This window comes from Pygocentrus nattereri, chromosome 7, assembly GCF_015220715.1.
Source record: "Pygocentrus nattereri isolate fPygNat1 chromosome 7, fPygNat1.pri, whole genome shotgun sequence".
In the NCBI taxonomy this organism is placed as follows: Eukaryota; Metazoa; Chordata; class Actinopteri; order Characiformes; family Serrasalmidae; genus Pygocentrus; species Pygocentrus nattereri.
The window spans coordinates 13974701-13988214 of NC_051217.1; the positions used below are offsets into that span (position 1 = coordinate 13974701).

The 13514-nt window shown below is 40.0% G+C and overlaps 1 protein-coding gene across 17 annotated transcripts in view; it reads right to left on the bottom strand.

The window, feature by feature from the left end:
- Positions 1-4395, bottom strand: part of lrch3 (leucine-rich repeats and calponin homology (CH) domain containing 3) — a 39516-nt gene extending 35121 nt beyond the window's left edge. For all 17 annotated transcript variants that reach the window (XM_037539978.1, XM_037539977.1, XM_037539992.1 and 14 more), the window contains exon 1: positions 4124-4395. In XM_037539978.1, coding sequence (XP_037395875.1) covers positions 4124-4367 — 244 coding nt within the window. In that variant the 5' untranslated portion in view covers positions 4368-4395. The remainder of the gene's footprint in view (positions 1-4123) is intronic.
- Between the last annotated feature and the right edge of the window lie 9119 nt (positions 4396-13514).

The window sequence follows — 13514 nt, forward strand, 5'->3', positions numbered from 1 at the left end:
TGATAATGCCCTAGCTTAAGATAGTGAAGACCTTAAATGAACCATGACAAATAAAATGGGCTGTTTACATCGAGAATCAAGAACAAATTCATTTAAGAACATTTACCATTGATTTTAAAAGTCTTTCACTGGTTCGTATATGGGTTAACACCTTACCATACATTTTAGATGGCCTAACAGAATATATTCCATATCAGTTCTTTAGATCAGATTTTTATTTAGTTTAACATTTTATCCGATAAATCATGTTTCTTTTACTGTATTGTGTGTGTGGTTCACTGTTTAGCAATACTGTGAAGCATGTTAAGCAGCATTTTTATGTATGAAAGGTGCTATTTAAACAAAGACCATTGTTGTTATCATTATTACTATTATTATGATTGTTGTTACTATTATCATCACCATCATCAAATACAGGATAGACTAGCAGGTTTAGATAAACCAGCAGTCCTAGTTAGATTAATACCGAACCAGTGCTCTGTGTGTAAACACAGTAACTGAAATGCCTGGAAGTTCAGCCTCTTGTTCAGTCTCTGTCTCCTTCACTGTTCAAACATCCCTGACTCTCAACTACTGCCTAGCAAAGGCTGAGCTCACATGTCGTCCAGCAAAAATGCAGCAATACCCAATCTAAGCTGTAATTTGCTAACCATAACAAATGCACTGCACCAAGAACTCTAACTATTTTAAGGCACAGAACACCACAAGTGCTTTAAAACTTGTAACCTACACATTTCTCTAAATGCCATTCTCTTCTATGACAATTCCCATCCAGGCCTGCATCTAACTCTCCACAGCACTCAGACAATCAATATTGACCTAGAAAGTCTCACACCAGGATACCATGTGTACATTAACCGTGAACTGATTCAGGAACAGTGAAACACCAGTAGAGTTTGCAGTGCTGTCCTTTTTTCCAAAATCACAGACATCAGTACAACCAAGCAAGTGTCTAAAGATCTGTGCATGAATGGAAAAGGCTAGAACTCAGACAGACATCTTAGTGTTATCTTCAACAAAGTGCTATTCTGCAGTGCATAAGGCAAGTTCACCCAACTAATGCCCGACCCATAACTTGCCAGAATCAACACCAGCAATTAGGTGACAGGAAGTATAAAACAATGATGAATACACAATGTTTTATGATGCCAAGTTTCTGCACTAATCCTAATTCAACAGTCAAAATTTAAGAAGTGTTTTAATTCATTTTAATTTGACTGTTAGTGCTAGTCTTAATTCAGATCAACTGGTCAACCAAAGACATCAACAATTCTAAACAAATTCAACCCTCCTCTGTTTTCTTCCTACCTGTTAGTGATGCCATGAACAACAGAGAGCGCTGCCTACCCATTTCTAAGGAGTTTCATGGTAAATCAGTTTCGCTTCATGTTTAAAAATACCACTTCTCAGATTACGTCAAGCACAAACTAAGCCGTATGTAGAGAACAGTGATGACTCAAGTACACTTTGACACCAGTTGCTAAAATGGACAAAAGAGCAAGCCTACGACAGCCAGCAGACTACTGTTCGAGATGAATGTTAACAGCTGTGTTGTGTCTCTCTGGGCCTCAGTAAAGTCCTTGAAGGTTTTCACTGCAAAATGCTGCATATCCATTTGTAACAATTCTGAACAAAAGCTTTGGAAAGCATATAACAGCTGATGTATAATGGAAAACCTTTTTTGGAAAAATTAATGAACACACAGAATTTAATGAAATTTTGTGTAATCCCAAACATATGAGATGGAAAAAAAAAGAAAGCTGAAGATGGTCTACGTAGCATTTAAAATAAAACCCCTCACTTCTATCATAACACTGAGCCCTTTTTTGTATATTTTTTTTTAACAGCAAACACCATTAAAGCTGTAAATCCTAACTGCTTTCAAGCCATTAAAGAAAAACACCAGGATCCATATTCATGAATATTCAAGGCCTGTATTTATAAAGCTTCTCAAAGAAGGACTGCTGCTCTAGAATCAGATTCCTAGCTTATTTTTGGTTACCTTACTGACTGGAACAGAAACCAGATCAGCAGCCCTACCTTCATAAGTTTTATGAAAACTGGCCCAGGTCCCATCAGTTCATGAGGTCTTATTCAGTATTTTATGAAATGGCAAAGATTGACTTCAAATAAGCAGTGTAACTTAAGTTTGATAAAGATCAGCCCTAATCGATTATATAATAGAAAATTAAAATGGTTTAAAAGAGCAACACCACCTTGGAGGCATTCAGCTCTGCTACCATAAAATGTCTAGATCAATTTAATTACGAGCAACTATCTACATACTATTATTCATCTACGGTTTCCGTGCAGAAAACACAGTAAGTAGTCAATAAGTAATGTAATGTGATATGATTTCCATAAGAAACTCTGCCTCTGGCAACCGAATGATGTGAAAACAAGTCCATACGCATTTTCTGTTTCCTTGTGGTATTCTATAACATGACATCTTTCCACCTCTCTCTGCTTTTTCTCCTCATTTACTCTGTATTCTACCTTAGCTTACTGCTCTATGAATCAGTCTGAAAGATATTCAACTATATGTGCGCTCACAGCATCTGCTGGTTCACATTATCACCATTATAATCTATATTGTTCCAATTTTCTACAATGTATGATTTCACATTAGCCCACTCTGAACTACATTTACACCACAAGGATTAAACTGATAACTTTTCTTACAAGAATCGGCATAAAGCTTCAATGAAGTACTCTGTTCGCAACATAAACTAGACTCCACAGGGCCTATACTGTTTATGGGGTGAAAAACATTGTTGACAAGTTACTGCAGGCAAGATTAGGTGTGAAGATGTTAGACACACTCGTTCCATGTAAGAAAAGAAACAGAACACCCTATAAAAAAAGAAGGGTCTTCAGGGGTCCTTTAGTGGCTAGGTTCTTTTTACAAGCTTGACATTGTAACAATAGAAAAGGCCTTCTTGGTGCTATATGGACACATTTACAACACATTCCTCAACAATCCGAATAAATATTTCACGATGCAAATAACCGTTTAAGCATAAAATTGTTCTACACAGAGCTCACGGTAGACTAGACAGTATCAGTCCCTTTACTGAAAAACCGCTAAAGGAACACCTTTAACTGTGTTATGAGGTGTAAAAACGTGTTGCATCAATGTGAAACACTTAAGCCGAATCCACAATTGCCCGTCAAGCAGCCCCCAAACACCCAAAACCTCTCCCTTCGCAAAGCCGACAGACACGTTAAACATCGTAGTGTTGCTTAGTTTGACAGGCTCGGACGTGAGCTGCGTTAGCTTAGCCTTGCCTCGCGCATCTTGATTCGTTAGCTGGTTGGGCTAGTCAGTCAGCTAATAGCGTCGTTTGTGTTTGTGCTCCAGCTTTATAAACCTCCGTTAGCCTAATAACTCAGCCGACCTCAGACTGAGCGACAAAACACAGTTAGTTAGTTTATACAGATTTTCCCCACGAGAACAAGATAGTCAAATCATTTAGCTGGAGCTAATGCTGGCCACAGCCTAAAACGTCACTCCTTTAGCTCCCATTAAGGGCAAATAAAGTACACACTTCAGCAAAGCACCCGCGTTTATCAGCTCAACACAAATTAACGGACAGAAACCTAGACAGGTAAACAGACGGACAAACGGACAGATGTAACCACGCAGGTGGTCAAAAACAGGGACTCAAATTTTGCCGTTATTCATTATTTTTGCGAAGAGGTCTGCCACACTAAAAACGGATTTATTCCATAAACAACGTAGTTCGCTAACTATAAGTTTAGACTTAAGACTACTAACTAGCTAAGTCCTCTTATTTAGCGAAAATGTTAACGTTATCAACGCACCCCTCACATTTAGGCTACATCTCGGACTGTCCAGCGTTTAATTGAATATTTTCCAAATAAAAGTTGTGGAGAGTAGGTGCTAACGTTACACGCCGTTAGCTAGCTCGGTCGGTCGGCTACATCGTCACTTCAGACAGGCGTAAACAAAACATTAACGGCCACTGAGACAACTATTAGGGGAACTTACGGTTAAGCAAGTTAAAATAAACCGGCTCAACAAAAATAGGCAGCATTTTGGCGACCTATCTAGCGAGTTTACAACCAACGCAGGAGGCTCGGCAGGGCAAAGTGGTCTTACCGGCCCGGGTCGTGTCGGTTAGGTCGTGGTTGGCGGCGCTCCGCGGAAACTCCTTCAGCTTCCTGCCGCTGAGATTCAGGCACCCGGTGGCCGCGGCCTCGTCAAGAGCTCGGTCCAGCGACCGATTCCAAGACGCGGGTCCCGGTGCAGATAAGCCGTTGGCGGCGGCTCCTGCCGCGCCGGGATTACCGACAGCGAAAGTGGGCACGGTGCTTTCCGCAGAGAGCAACACCGAGGCCGCCATTACACAGCAAACTCCCACTAATCCTCCCCGCCTGTCCCACCGGTCACTAAAGCGCTGGTGCGCAGGCGCAGGGGGAGCATATAGGTCCAACCACTCTTCCCGCAAATGGGATTCCTGTGGAAAGCAGTCTTCACTATGAATCTAGTTTTTATATCAGAAATTCACTTTGACCAAATGAAATTATACACTGCTCAAAAAAATAAAGGGAACACTTAAACAACACAATATAACTCCAAGTAAATCAAACTGTGAAATCAAACTGTCCACTTAGGAAGCAACACTGATTGACAATCAATTTCACAGCTGTTGTGCAAATGGAATAGACAACAGGTGGAAATCATTGGCAATTAGCAAGACACACTCAATAAAGGAGTGGTTCTGCAGGTGGGGGACCACAGACCACTTCTCAGTACCTTTCTGCTTTCTGGCTGATGTTTTGGTCACTTTTGAATGTTGGTGGTGCTTTCACACTCGTGGTAGCATGAGAAAGACTCTACAACCCACACAAGTGGCTCAGGTAGTGCAGCTCATCCAGGATGGCACATCAATGCAGGCTGTGGCAAGAAGGTTTGCTGTGTCTGTCAGTGCAGTGTCCAGAGGCTGGAGGCGCTACCAGGAGACAGGCCAGTACACCCAGGAGACATGGAGGAGGCTGTAGGAGGGCAACAACCCAGCAGCAGGACCACTACATCTGCCTTTGTGCAAGGAGGAACAGGCAGAGCACTGCCAGAGCCCTGCAAAATGACCTCCAGCAGGCCACAAATGTGCATGTGTCTGCACAAACGGTTAGAAACCGACTCCATGAGGATGATATGAGGGCCTGACGTCCACAGATGGGGGTTGTGCTCACAGCCCAACACCGTGGAGGATGCTTGGCATTTGCCGGAGAACACCAGGATTGGCAAATTTGCCACTGGCACCCTGTGCTCTTCACAGATGAAAGCAGATTCACACTGAGCACGTGACAGAGTCTGGAGACACTGTGGAGAGTGATCTGCTGCCTGCAACATCCTTCAGCATGACCGGTTTGGCAGTGGGTCAGTAATGGTGTGGGGTGGCATTTCTTTGGAGGGCTGCACAGCCCTCCATGTGCTCGCCAGAGGTAGCCTGACTGCCATTAGGGACCGGGATGAGATCCTCAGACCCCTTGTGAGACCATATGCTGGTGCGGTTAGCCCTGGGTTCCTCCTAATGCAGGACAATGCTAGACCTCATGTGGCTAGAGTGTGTCAGCAGTTCCTGCAAGATGAAGGCATTGAAGCTATGGACTGGCCCGCCTGTTCCCCAGACCTGAATTCGATTGAGCACATCTGGGACATCATGTCTCGCTCCATCCACCAACGCCACGTTGCACCACAGACTGTCCAGGAGTTGGCGGATGCTTTAGTCCAGGTCTGGGAGGACATCCCGCAGGAGACCATCCGCCACCTCATCAGGAGCATGCCCAGGCGTTGTAGGGAGGTCATACAGGCACGTGGAGGCCACACACAATACTCAGCCTCATTTTGACTTGTTTTAAGGACATTACATCAAAGTTGGATCAGCCTGTAGTGTGTTTTTCAACTTTAATTTTGTGTGACTCCAAATCCAGGCCTCCATTGGTTAATAAATTTGATTTCCATTGATTTGTGATTTGTTGTCTGCACATTCAACTTTGTACAGAACAAAGTATTCAATGAGTATTTCGTTCATTCAGATCTAGGATCTTATGAGTGTACCCGTTATTTTTTTTGAGCAGTGTATTAGTAGTAAAATTATTCTAATGTCAAAGCCAACATTTACTTGTATTCTACTACTATACATTTTAATATATTTATGGAATTCTGGAGAGGCCATGAGCTTCTGCTGTACTTTTTCTGAACTGTAATCTTGAGAACAAGTTAAGTAACTCATCTCAAGAAAACAATTTTATCTTGAGAACAGATAATTAACTTAAAATAACAATCCAAAAATTCTAACAACATCGTGGCCTCTCTGGACTTCCATAGAAATGCACTGATCAGTCGTAATATTAAAAACCACTTTTTTTTTTTCTTTTTTTTTTAATAAATTTATTGTCTATCAGCTCCACTTACCACATAGGTGTACTTTGCTGTTCTACAGTTACAGACTGTAGCCCATCTGTTGCTTTGCATATTTTGTTTGCCCTTGTTCAGAACCCCCACAGGACCACCACAGAACAGGAATTTGGGTGGTGGATCATACTCAGTACTTTAGCAACACTGTTAGTGTGCGTTGTGCTCGTATGAGTGGACCAGACACAGCAGTGCGGCTGGAGTTTTTAAACATCTCAGGGTCACTGTTGGACTGAGAATAGTCCACTAACCAAAAATATCCAGCCAACAGCATCCTGTGGGCAGCATCCTGTGATCACTGATGAAGGACTAGAGTATGAGCAACACAAACTATGCAGCAGCAGATGAGCTATTGTCCCTGAATTTACATCAAGGTGGACTGACAAGGTAGGATTGTCTAATAGAGTGGACAGTGAGTTTACACAATGTTTTAAAAACTCCATCATCCACCACCTAAACAGTACCTGCTCTTCTGGGGATCCTGACAATGTATGCAGAGCAACAGATGGACTATAATTTTTAATTGTAGAACTGCAAAGTGCAACTATATAGTAAGTGGAGCCGACAAAATATATAGTGAGTACAGAAACAAGAGGTGGTTTTAATGTTGTGGCTGATCAGTGTATGTTTTTGCATGACTGCTCTAACTAGAAAGAATTCATGGTTTTTCCAAGTTGATGAATGATGCCCATATCAAGGCTTCACAGGGTAAATAGAAGCTGGGCAGTGACAGATGAAGAGATGGATGAAGGGATGATCTGGGTGGGGAAGCTAGAGATAGTCAGAGCTAAACAAAAGAAAGAATGATTGCTTTGAAATGACTGATGTTATAATGATGACCATGTAGACAAGGTTGTCTAGATTCCTACCTGTTAGATTCCTGTCTAGATTCCTACCTGTTAGAGCATCCTAAAAATCCAAAGACAGTGAATTCATAATGATGTTAATGATATTCATACGCTTGAACCGTTAGCCCCAAGGTCCTCATTCTAGTGCTGATTTACTGTCTTTGCTCTTTTTTTCCTTGTCTACATGGTCATCATTATAACATCAGTCATTTCAAAGCAATCATTCTTTCTTTTGTTTAGCTCTGACTATCTCTAGCTTCCCCACCCAGATCATCCCTTCATCCATCTCTTCATCTGTCACTGCCCAGCTTCTATTTACCCTGTGAAGCCTTGATATGGGCATCATCCGCCGATTTGGGTCAGGCCGCCTTCTTGGCCTATCTAGATTTAAATAGCTCATTCTGCAACATTTCCTGCTGACAAGTCTGGCTCATTTCATTGGGGAGGGGTTCCCAAAGTTCATCAGTGGAAAACAAAGAAGCATAAATAAAACATTATAGTCCAATCTTCTTGCAAGAAGAGAAAGTATCCAGTTTTTTATAATCATAAAATCAATTATTTTACTTAGTTCCTCGCATCTAGCAGAGCATTATTCAACTAGCCTACTTCTGTCAGTTTCCATTTCTAAAGCTAGAACACTGATTCTTGTTTTAATTTTTTTCTTAACATCTATTCATCTTGATGATGTAACGATAGACCACACACTCCTGAATCTAGAATAAAGAGTAACGTCCTCCAGACAAACTGGGTTCTGTATGTTCGCAGTGATGAAAGTTAATTCCAGTAGGTAATCTGGCGATTAGCTACAAGCCTGCTTTTGTGATTTATGCTGAATGACATCAATCCCACATTCTTAGATCTTCCTTTCATGTTTCGCCCTGTTCGTCCTCACTGGATAATAAATCAGTGCTAAGGATGCAAACGACAGATGTAATCCACATCTTTATAATTCAGGTACTGATATCCTCTATGATCCGGATTTATGTTCTCAGGGTGATGTCTGCTGCCACTGATGTGCACGTGTGTAAAAATTCAACATGGGGTTTAACAGGGAATTCCACGCTTTGTATAATTCAATCATAAAAATGCAAACAAAGGTATCCAGAGTGGTTACTCTGAAACGCACCATTTTAGAGACCGAGTCAGAATTATTCAGTGTTGTAGATAGGATCCAGATGTCTGTTTAAAGGGGAATTCCACTGATTTTTAAACATTTTTTGAATAATGACATTGTTAGGATGTATAACCATAGTGATTCCGAGTGGTCAGATATAAAATGCTTTATTCTACAGAAACAGAATCAGAACAGTTCACTGTGCTGGTGATAGGAACCATATGCCTGAAGAGTATGATGCTGCCAAAAGCTTTGTGACAAAGTTATTATATGAAATGGTTATGAATAGGATGATGCCTAGTGTCTGCGATGTATTTTATGATAGCTTTAGGATAGTTTTGACCTGAAATGTAATTTTTAAAAATACATTCATGGTAGAGAGATACAGTATCTCACAAAATTGAGTACACCCCTCACATTTCTGCAAATATTTTATTATATATTTTCATGGGACAACACTATAGAAATTAAACTCGGATATAACAAAGTAGCCAGTGTACAGCTTGTATAGCAGTACAGATTTACTGTCCTCTGAAAATAACTTAACCCACAGCAATTAATGTCTAAATAGCTGGCAACACAAGTGAGTACACCTCACAGTGAACATGTGCCCAATTGTGCCCAATTGTGTCATTTTCCCTCCCTGGTGTCATGTGACTCGTTAAGAGTTATGAGGTTCCAGGTGTAAATTGGGAGCAGGGCTGTTACATTTGGTGTTTTGGGTACAATTCACTCAGACTGGCCACTTGATATGGCATCTCATGGCAAAGAACTCTGAGGATGTGAGAAATAGAATAGTTGCTGTCCACAAAGATGGCCTAGGCTATAAGAAAATTGCCAACACCCTGAAACAGAGCAATAGCACGGTGGCCAAGGTCATACAGCGGTTTTCCAGGACATGTTCCACTCAGAACAGGCCTCGCCAGGGTCGACCAAAGAAGTTGAGTCCATGTGTTCAGCTTCAAAAAATAGACACATGAGTGCTGCCAACATTGCTGCAGAGGTTGAAGAAGTGGGAGGTCAGCCTGTCAATGCTTAGACCATACAATGGATCAACTCGGTCTGCATGGCCGTCGTCCAAGATGGAAGCCTCTTCTGAAGCTGACGCACAAGAAAGCTTGCAAACAGTTTGCTGAAAATAAGCAGTCCAAGAATATGGAATACTGGAAGCATGTCCTGTTGTCTGACGAGACCAAGATAAATTGTTTGGCTCAGATGGTGTCCAGCATGTGCAGCAGTGCCATGGTGAGGAGTACCAAAACAAACAAGGATTTTAGAAGAATCAAGCGTGAAGTTACCAGGAACCCATTATCTTCCAGTTCTGTCATATTCCAGAACTGCAACCTGGAGTATCAAGAAGTACAAGATGTTCAGCGCTCAGAGACATGGCCACCACTGAACAAGACACATAAGCTGAAGTGTCTAGACTGGGCCAAGAAATATCTGAAGACAGATTTTTCAAAGGTTTTATGGACTGATTAAATGAGAGTGACTCTTGACGGACCAGATGGATGGGCTGGATCAGTAACGGGCACAGAGCTCCACTTCGAGTCAGACGCCAGCAAGGTGGAGGTGGGGTGCTGGTATGGGTTGGTATTATTAAAGATGAGCTGGTTGGACCTTTTGAGGTTGAAGATGGGCTCAAAATCAACTCTCAAGCCTACTGCCAGTTTTTAGAAGACACTTTCTTTAAGCAGTGGTACAGGAAGAATCTGCATCTTTCAAAAAGAGAATGATTTTTATGCAGAATAATGCTCCATCACATGCATCTAAGTACTCCTCTGTATGGCTCGCCAGTAAAGGCATTAAAGATGAAAAACTTATGACATGGCCCCCTTCCTCACCTGACCTGAACCCAACTTGTGGGCAATTCTTAAACGGGAGATTTACAGTGAAGGAAAACAGTACACCTCTCTGAACAGGGTCTGGGAGGCTGTGGTTGCTGCTGCACAAAAAGTTGATCGTCAACAGATCAAGAAACCGACAGACTCCATGAATGGAAGGCTTATCACTGTTACTGAAAAGAAGGGTGGCTGTACTGGTCACTGATTTTTTTTTTGTCAAATGTTCAGTGGAAAGTTTTGAGTTGTTTGTTTATAATTCTCACTTGAACAGATGAAAATAAAAAACATGAGATGGGAAAACGTGTGTTTTTCATTTAGCTGCGTAATAATTCTGCACCATTATAGTTGCCCAATAATTGTGCACATATAGATATTCTCCTAAGAAAGCCAATACCTCACTTTTACTTTCTTAAACATTCATGTTTGAGGTGTATTAACACTTTGGATTAAATGAGAGCACTGTAGTTGGTGATTAATAAAAATAAACCTCAAAAATAAGATTTGCCTAATAATTGTGCACACAGTGTACAGAACTCAGATTCAGTAGGCTTCTCTATAATGCACCATTTAATGGCAAACTACTCTGCAAGACTTTGTTTCCATATCAATTACTGAGTAATGCAAAGAATAAAAAAAATCTGTAAAAGTTCCGTTTAATTGCATGACTTAGAACCTCAGATGTTAATGCCAGAGTTAAGACCTGTCAACATCATTTTATATATGTATATGTATATGTATATATATATGTTTTCCTAATTGAATGTGGAAGACCGAACCCTTTCTCTCCATAATTTCCCAAAAATCTCACTGTGAGTCAAAATTGGCTTTTTACAAATAATGCAAACATGAACACACAAGACAATTAAGACAAATGGTTCATCCTGTCCTTTATTGTGGATTCTTTCAAAACTTTGTTTGTTTTAGCAATGTACCAAGTTAGCAAACTTCTCCTTCTGTTATTTTTTCTGTTTTATTCTGAAAGTTCAGCAGTGTGCTGCCACTTTGTTGGTGTGATTGTGGTTTTAACTAAATTTCTCAAAGCAACTGGCTGAGAGATGAAGGAAATGACTGCAGGACACAGTTCTACTGTTTATATAGTTAGGTTTTGGACTTTTGTCAAGTTATTACCACTTCAAGTGAAGACAGACAACCTGGCATGACACACATTTCTCTCAGCAGAGGGCACTAAAGTACCACAGAGTCAGCGCTCTAATTTGAAATAATTTTATTATTTGCTGTAGGGGTCGCTATTGTCATGTTTTTGTGCTCTCTCTCTCTCTCTCTCTCTCTCTCTCTCTCTCTCTCTCTCTCTCCCTCCCTCTCTCTCTCTCTCTCTCTCTCTCTCTCTCTCTCTCTCTTAATCTCTCTCTCTCTCTCTCTCTCTCTCTCTCTCTCTCTCTCTCTCGGGCTAGGTCCAAAACCACATTGTACCATACTATACATACTATAGCAACGAATGCATTCCTTATAGTGGTGTACTACTTTGGGGTATTCTTTCGTATGGTAGTATTTAACTTGGATGGTGCTGACTTCTCTCTCTTTTTTCTTTTTAGTGCACACACATATGAAGAGATTTAGGGGTCAGATAAATGTGTGTATATATATATATATATATATATATATATATATATATATATATATACATACAGTGGGGTATTAGAAAGAGACCACTAATGAAAATGCTTCTGTTTACTTTTTCTAACTTCATACAATATTTTCTTTACAAATGTTGCAATCTGAATAATAGTTTGAATGAAAAGTAGAATCTCCTAAATATTTATACAGATTTTTATTTTTTTTTATTTCATATGTCCTTCTTGCTTTCATGACAGAGTGCACATGAGCTGGTGTGGTGTCCACAACTTTACATGAATAAAATCTCTGATGAGTAGATTAAACCCTAACCCTAACCCTAACCCTAACACCTTTTAAGTGGTCTGAACATGAGCTTCAGTGGAAGAGATAAGACTAAAAGAGCACCTGATCTTACTGTCCAAAGGTGTGATATGATTTAATGTTAGATTTGGTCAATCTGACAGTAAATGGACAAATTTGAGAATCTTAAATGTTTCTTCTTTGTTTCAGTTGTCAAAACATTTCTTTCTTTAAGACCTTTAAAAATTTTAATAAAAAAAATATTGAATTGAATAGAGTTTTAGACCCCATGGAGTGTTCACGTACAGTTTGAACACCCCTGGTCAAATGAGGTCATGTTAGTGACATACAACATGGGACAGCATTTTTAAGTTTTTTATTCAAAAATTTAAATTATGTTAAATCTAAATCTTTCAACTTAACTTTCAAAGAAAATTAAAGATCTTTTAAAAATAATAATGTAAAAAATATTGTTTTCCTATGTTGAAATTTAAGGGTTAGGGGTTGGTACCTTATAAAAAAACTCAGTCCCACTTTATATTAATTGTCTCCAATAACTGTGTACTTACATGTGAATAACATATGCAACAACACTGTAACTACGAATGGTTACACACTCTTACAGAAGTTTACAGAAGTACAGCTTATGCAATTACACATGTGTATCAGCTTCAGTTTTACCTCATGCAATTACACAAGTGTATTTTAATAGTTGTAACAACCTATTATCTCTCATGTAATTACACAAGGGTAATAACACAAATGTAATTACATTTATAATCAGACTGGAACAGCATTTTTTAGAAGTATTCTTTTTCCAGCAGCACAGAAATATCTAATAATTTACATTAAGGCATTACTTACACTTCATCTGACAGTTTTCCTAACATTTAGCTAGCTTTGATGTTGCTAGTGCTGTAACAGTGTAATCAGTTTCAGCTTTAAACCATTTTGCAATGTGAAAGTACAGCAGGTGCCCCCTTATCTTAACATGTAACTGTTACACTGTTAGAAATAAACATACTATGCAGGTACATGATTCATTCACCAAGGTATAAACAATGTAAGTGTACCCTCAAAGGTATAAGAGTGAGTTTTAGGTCCAAAGATGTACCTAACATGAGATTTTCCTAGTGGAAAAGTAGATATTTGTACCTTTTCATAACCAAATGTTTTAAATCAGAACATTAAAATAAAAGCCTGGAGAAGAGACGGAGTGTGTGGCATTAATTCAACTTAGAAAATATAATTTCAATGGATTACGGTACAATTATGTTCCCTGACTAAAGGTAGTGGGATGTACCCCTGAGGGTACCACCACAGTGACAAGAGGGGTACTGCCCCAGTGACGGTGTCGTACCTTTTTTCTGAGAGTATATGACACCAATTAA